Source organism: Narcine bancroftii, chromosome 5 (genome assembly GCF_036971445.1).
Source record: "Narcine bancroftii isolate sNarBan1 chromosome 5, sNarBan1.hap1, whole genome shotgun sequence".
Taxonomy (NCBI): domain Eukaryota; kingdom Metazoa; phylum Chordata; class Chondrichthyes; order Torpediniformes; family Narcinidae; genus Narcine; species Narcine bancroftii.
The window spans coordinates 10,674,814-10,681,081 of NC_091473.1; the positions used below are offsets into that span (position 1 = coordinate 10,674,814).

The following is a 6,268-nucleotide window of genomic DNA, read 5'->3' on the forward strand; positions in this document are numbered from 1 at the left end:
GGGGCACCGAGAGCAAGGGGCACCGAGAGCAAGGGGCACCGAGAGCAAGGGGCACCGAGAGCAAGGGGCACCGAGAGCAAGGGGCACCGAGAGCAAGGGGCACCGAGAGCAAGGGGCACCGAGAGCAAGGGGCACCGAGAGCAAGGGGCACCGAGAGCAAGGGGCACCGAGAGCAAGGGGCACCGAGAGCAAGGGGCACCGAGAGCAAGGGGCACCGAGAGCAAGGGGCACCGAGAGCAAGGGGCACCGAGAGCAAGGGGCACCGAGAGCAAGGGGCACCGAGAGCAAGGGGCACCGAGAGCAAGGGGCACCGAGAGCAAGGGGCACCGAGAGCAAGGGGCACCGAGAGCAAGGGGCACCGAGAGCAAGGGGCACCGAGAGCAAGGGGCACCGAGAGCAAGGGGCACCGAGAGCAAGGGGCACCGAGAGCAAGGGGCACCGAGAGCAAGGGGCACCGAGAGCAAGGGGCACCGAGAGCAAGGGGCACCGAGAGCAAGGGGCACCGAGAGCAAGGGGCACCGAGAGCAAGGGGCACCGAGAGCAAGGGGCACCGAGAGCAAGGGGCACCGAGAGCAAGGGGCACCGAGAGCAAGGGGCACCGAGAGCAAGGGGCACCGAGAGCAAGGGGCACCGAGAGCAAGGGGCACCGAGAGCAAGGGGCACCGAGAGCAAGGGGCACCGAGAGCAAGGGGCACCGAGAGCAAGGGGCACCGAGAGCAAGGGGCACCGAGAGCAAGGGGCACCGAGAGCAAGGGGCACCGAGAGCAAGGGGCACCGAGAGCAAGGGGCACCGAGAGCAAGGGGCACCGAGAGCAAGGGGCACCGAGAGCAAGGGGCACTCTCTCTCCCCCCACCCCCCCCCCCCCGACATTAAAGGAGCTGGAGACATCCTTAAAGCAGTCTTTTGGGGTACCTCCTAGTTTCAGATAGGTCCTTGACCATTTGCAACGAATATATTCAATTCTTAAAAGCATTTAGACCCCAGATTGTACTCACGTTCCCAGGACCTCCTTGAACTCGTAAGCCACTTTAATCTCCTCCTTCTTTTTCCATGTTTTGTCCATCTCTCCCAGAGGCATTCTGCAGTTTTCACCTCTAAACAAAAAGCAGGGGGATGTTCTGTTTCACTGACAATGCATGCAGATACTAAACGTGACAGTCTTCAAGAGTGGCGGTCCACTCTCGTTGCCGAAGCAAAGGCTTGAACGCGGTCTGGCACGCATACATGAATCAGCCTCTGGTTGCAACAGAAAGGATACACTGCAACGTCTCCTACCTGTGAGTCGGATGCAGTGTGGCTGCCTCCAGCCGCTGTGCTCTGCTCTCTGCCCGAATGGGAAAAGAGAGAGCCCTCTCGCTCCATCCAGCGCTCGCCCTGGGCACTTGCTGCTCTGCGATGACGTCCCGGGCCGTAGGCAAGCCCCGCCCTCCGTTCCAGGCTTCTGGTCAATCAGAGACCGAGCGAGGGGAAGCGATTCATCCCCTCGTCCTATCGTGGGACGGGAGAGGCGGGACCTCGGTACACCTCTGACCAATTGGGAAGGAGCAAGGGCCCATGGCTCATCACTGGATAAAAAGAATCAATGAACCGTGCTCTGGACACCAAACACATTTTCCCTCTCATGCTGGTGCCGCCTGCAACGTCCTCTCGCTCTGATACAAGTAAATATTTAGCAGAGGAGGAAAGTTAGATGTACAGTTACTGTAATTAGAAACATGCAAAATATATGATAGACTTCAATTTAAATAAATTTTAATATGAATATTTTTAAAAAGAACAAGACAGCTGAAATAAAATATTTAACAACACCTCATCTTCTGTCTGGCATTAGCATAGACTTCTCTGCCTTCCTGTTAAACTCCCGCTGCCCTCCTTCGTTCCCCATCTTCTTTCCCCCAGCTCCGTCTCCCCTTCCTCTCTGATAGAATCAAAATCAATTCTCACCTCTCCTCTCATCATATCCATGAACACTTTTGTTGGTCTGGACTCTTTCTCTCCCCACCCCACACCCCCCCCCCCCCCCATGTCCAGTCTTCCGTCTGATGCCTTCCTGTTCTTTGCTCACACCTTGAAGAAGGGCTCAGGCGGGACCGAAACGTCGGTCATATATCTTTACCTCCTATGGGCGCTGCAAGACCGGCTGAGTTCCTCCAGTATTTCTGTGTTTTTACAACAAATTACTGTAGTAGTGTTCAGCAAGTTGGGTAGAAAATACAAAACATGAAACAGTGTTTCATGATTCCATGTATTGCCACGTACATAAAGACCTGTAAATTCACCCAAAGATACACTACTAAATCAGCACCATGATCAAGATGAGAAGAAAAGAGGTCGAGGATCCTACCATCCTTTGGCCGTAACCTCTGTAGCTCCGTGGCCTCCTGTCTGTTCCAGCGGTGATCCTGAGCTCGAGGCATCCAAGCAACCAAGCAAGACCCTCTTCAGCCCATGGTTCCAAACTCCAGAAGTGACCAGGAAGCCATCAGTGCCTGCCTTTCAGGAGTCCTATTTGTCCAGGACCCTCCCACATCCTGGTCCTGATAACGAGTTGCCAGAAACCAGTTTTTAGCAGCCCACGAGCTGGAGTGAGGCCTTTGGCCTCTGAGCCCCACACTGGAGTCTGGTCCAGTACTGTCGTTTCCTGCTCTGCAGAGTCCACACCAAAGCTTCTTCTCCCACACATGCCCATCGCCAATCATGGGCTGCTGAACATGGGCATCACCATCTTGGATCTGGCCGTACAAGGAATTTTGATGTAAAACTCACTGCGTCCTGATCTACAGGAAATGTAAACCTGCACGGTGGAATAGCCAGGCAGTATGACCCTGTAGAATAGACCATGGCTCCACTACCCCATGCTAACCGGGTCCACACCAGCGGCGGATGTGCCATTACAGTAGCTACACCAAAGCCACCATCTTGATAATCAAATAATTGATTCAACAACCTTGCACTCTCTACTGACAATATCCACACCAGCAGTGTGAGTATAAGACAGCTTTAATAAACTAATATGTACACTAAGAGGTCTTGTCTCTTTGCAAGACGAATCTGGAAGGCGAGACTGTAGCTCTGGACTGTTTTATATACAAGGTCACCGGGATGACCCCTGGTGACCTAGTGGTGTAATTACACATCACCACACACTCAATGATAGCAAAGCCAAGGAGCTGGTTGTGGAGTTCAGCACAGGGAACTCAGGAGAACATGAGCCATTCCTCATCGAAGGGTCAGCATTGGAAAGAGTTAAGAGCTTCAAGTTCCTCAGTGTCAACATCTCGGAGGATCTGTCCTGGAGCCTCCATGTTGATGCAATCACAAAGAAGCTCACCGGCTACTATAATTTGTGAGGAGGTTGAGGAGATTTGGTGCATCACCAAAGACTCTTGCAAATTCCTACAGGTGTGACATGGAGAACATTCTGACTGGTTGCATCACCGACTGATATGGAGGTGCCAATGAACAGGACAAGAAAAAGAATCAGAGGGTGTTAACTCGGCTTACAACATCACGGGCACCAGTTTCAGCTCCATCGAGGACCTTGACAAGAGGCGGAGTCTTAAGAAAACAGCCTCTATCCTCAAAGACCCCACCACCATGCCATTTTCACTCTGCTACCATCAGGAAGGAGGTACAGGAGCCTGAAGACGAGTGCCCAATGGCATAATGACAGCTTCTTCCCCGCTGCCATCAGATTCCTGAATAATCAATGAACCACAGACATTGCCTTCCTTTGACTTGTTTTTTGTACTCATTTATTTATTTTTAAATGTAATTCTATAGCAATATTTTTGCTGCTGCAAAACTCCAAATTTCATGACATGTTCCTGAAAATAAATTCTGATTCTGAAGTGAAGTCCCTTTGTCGGAATTGGGAAAGAGAAAAAAGCAAGGTAATTTTGCAGACAGCATGTGGGGGGAAGAGAGTGGACAAAATGAATATCTGATCGGGTGAGGCCCGGTTGTGGAGGGATAAAACTGTAGATGAAGTCATCTGATTGGTTAATGAGGGTTGTCAGAAAACAAAGCAACACCATAATTGTGCAATAAGGGAGAAAAAACATAAAGGAAGATTAAAGAGAGCTGTATAAAATGCAATACAGCCTTTGGCACAAGTTCCCTTATGATATAGAAGGAGACTGTTTACCCACCAAACCTGTGCTGCCTCAGAGAGCAATTCATTTTCTCACTCATTTTACCTGTGACCTATCAGGAATTCAGCTAAACCCATGAGAATGTACCTTACTTTGAATTGTATGCAAACTTTGTTAGACAAATGGGAGGGGAAAGAATGTTAAACCTAAATTACTCATTCACTTTTAAAAAATTTATGCATGGTAACAGACCATTTTGGCCCATGAGTCCATGCCACCCAATTTATCTACACCTCTGGTACTTTCAAACAGTGGGAGGAACCCAGAGCCCCTGGGGGAATCCCACGCAGACACAAAAAGAATGTACAAACTCCTTACAGACAGCACTGGATTCAAACCCCGATGCCGATCACTGGTCCCGTAAGGGCATTACACCAACCACTATGCCAGACATGCCATCAGTAACAGTAACAAATGATTGTTGAAGGAGACAGGAGAGAAAAAGTATGAAGATCAGACCGGGACACAGAGCTGGATGATGAGATATGAACAAATAAAGGGGGCATGGATGAGAGTTGTTGTTGTTCAGATGTGCATAAATAACATTCAAGAGAAATACAAGAACTGCAGATGCTGGAATCTTGAGCAAGTCAGTGAAAGACGCACTTTGGTGAACCTGTTCTTTCAGCACAAGGAGATGTCGGTGAGGAACTGCTGCAGGAGTACATGCTGAGAGGCGCACTGAGGTTTGGTGTCGTCAATGTGAGGGCGCTGCAGGGAAGGACCACAGTCTTGAGTCCTCCCATGATGAGGCCCTGAAGGGCTGAGACAGAGGGGAAGTCCCTCAAACAACCAGGGGTGGTAATGGTGTAAATATAAATAAATATAACAATGTACAGTGTCAGGAATGTATGGAAATGTAAATAAGGATGGGAACAGACTTTAAGTGGTTTTCATTTTTTAAATAATTTATTGTGAATGAGGTCTATATTTGGTTAAAAAAAAATAATGAGAAGCTGGAGGGACTCTGGGTCAGGCAGCATCCATGGGTAGAAATGATCAGTCAACGTTTCACCTCGGGACCCTTTATTGAGAATGATGTTCAGTGTGTCAGTGAGGCAAGGGGATTGGGAATCATCTTCAGACCAAAGATGATAGAGAAGAGAGAGGCAGGACTGTCAATTTCAGGAAGAAAAAAAACACAAGCTTTGGGTAGGCAAGTTAATAATTAAGAAGAATGTAGATGGATACTTGGTCAGAGAAGCCTGAAGAAATTTAAAAAAAGACAGTTCTAGAAAGGACACCGTTTGACCTGCTGAGTTTCTCCAGCATTGTTTTTACTTCAACCATGGTGTCTACAGACGTTCGTGTTTTACTTCAGATATAACACATCAGATTTCAGATTTATTGTCAGAGTGCATACATGACATAACAAACAACCCTGAGATTCCTTTTTTCTGTGGGTTCGGCAGAATTACCACTATTTGGTAGTGCAAAACATAAATTACACAAAGTAAACGCAGGCTTGGCATCATGGGCTGGGGGATGGGGGGTGGGCACTTACAGGCCATGCCGCCCAATGTTATTGTGCCACCCCCATCTACCTGCAGCATTAGTGTGACTAGCACCACATGGGTTCGTCTCCACGCACTATAAGCATGTGCGTTTGTCTGTTATGTCGGAGGGAGGGGGGAGTATGACGGCGGTGTATGGAGGAGGTTCATGGCAGGTAGGTCACTTGCTCCTTCCCCGAGTGAGTTTTCGAACGTCCGTTTGTGCACCCTCCCCCATATCCCGATTAGACTTATTGTGACACCAACTCTGGTAAAACGTAAACAAAGAACTATAAACAAACTGACCGTGCAATACAGAGAGAACAAAAAAAAATCAATAAAGTGGACAAGTGAGAGTCCTTAAATGAGTCCCTGATTGAGTTTGTTGTTGAGGAGTCTGATGGAGGAGAGTTACCAGCTGTTCCTGATCCTGGTGGTGCGAGTCTTGTGACACCTAGACCTCTTTCCTGAGGGCAGCAGCGAGAACAGAGCGTGTGCTGGGTCTTTGATGATTGCTGCTGCTCTCCAACAAACAAAACATATGAAGGACAAATGATCATCTTTACAAATAAATAAATATATATATCGATTTTTTTTCATGAATATAAGAGTCTCAGATG

General features: G+C 48.8%; 1 protein-coding gene across 1 annotated transcript in view; it reads right to left on the minus strand.

Annotated features, from left to right (window-relative positions):
• The window catches only part of LOC138762622 (calcium/calmodulin-dependent protein kinase type 1-like), a 258,451-nt gene extending 257,056 nt beyond the window's left edge, over positions 1–1,395 (minus strand). The window contains exons 1-2 of the mRNA XM_069936254.1: positions 1,277–1,395; positions 997–1,095 (exon numbers count right to left, since the gene is read on the minus strand). Of these exons, the coding sequence (XP_069792355.1) occupies positions 997–1,079 (83 nt within the window). The 5' untranslated portion in view covers positions 1,080–1,095; positions 1,277–1,395. The remainder of the gene's footprint in view (positions 1–996; positions 1,096–1,276) is intronic.
• Positions 1,396–6,268: the final 4,873 nt, after the last annotated feature.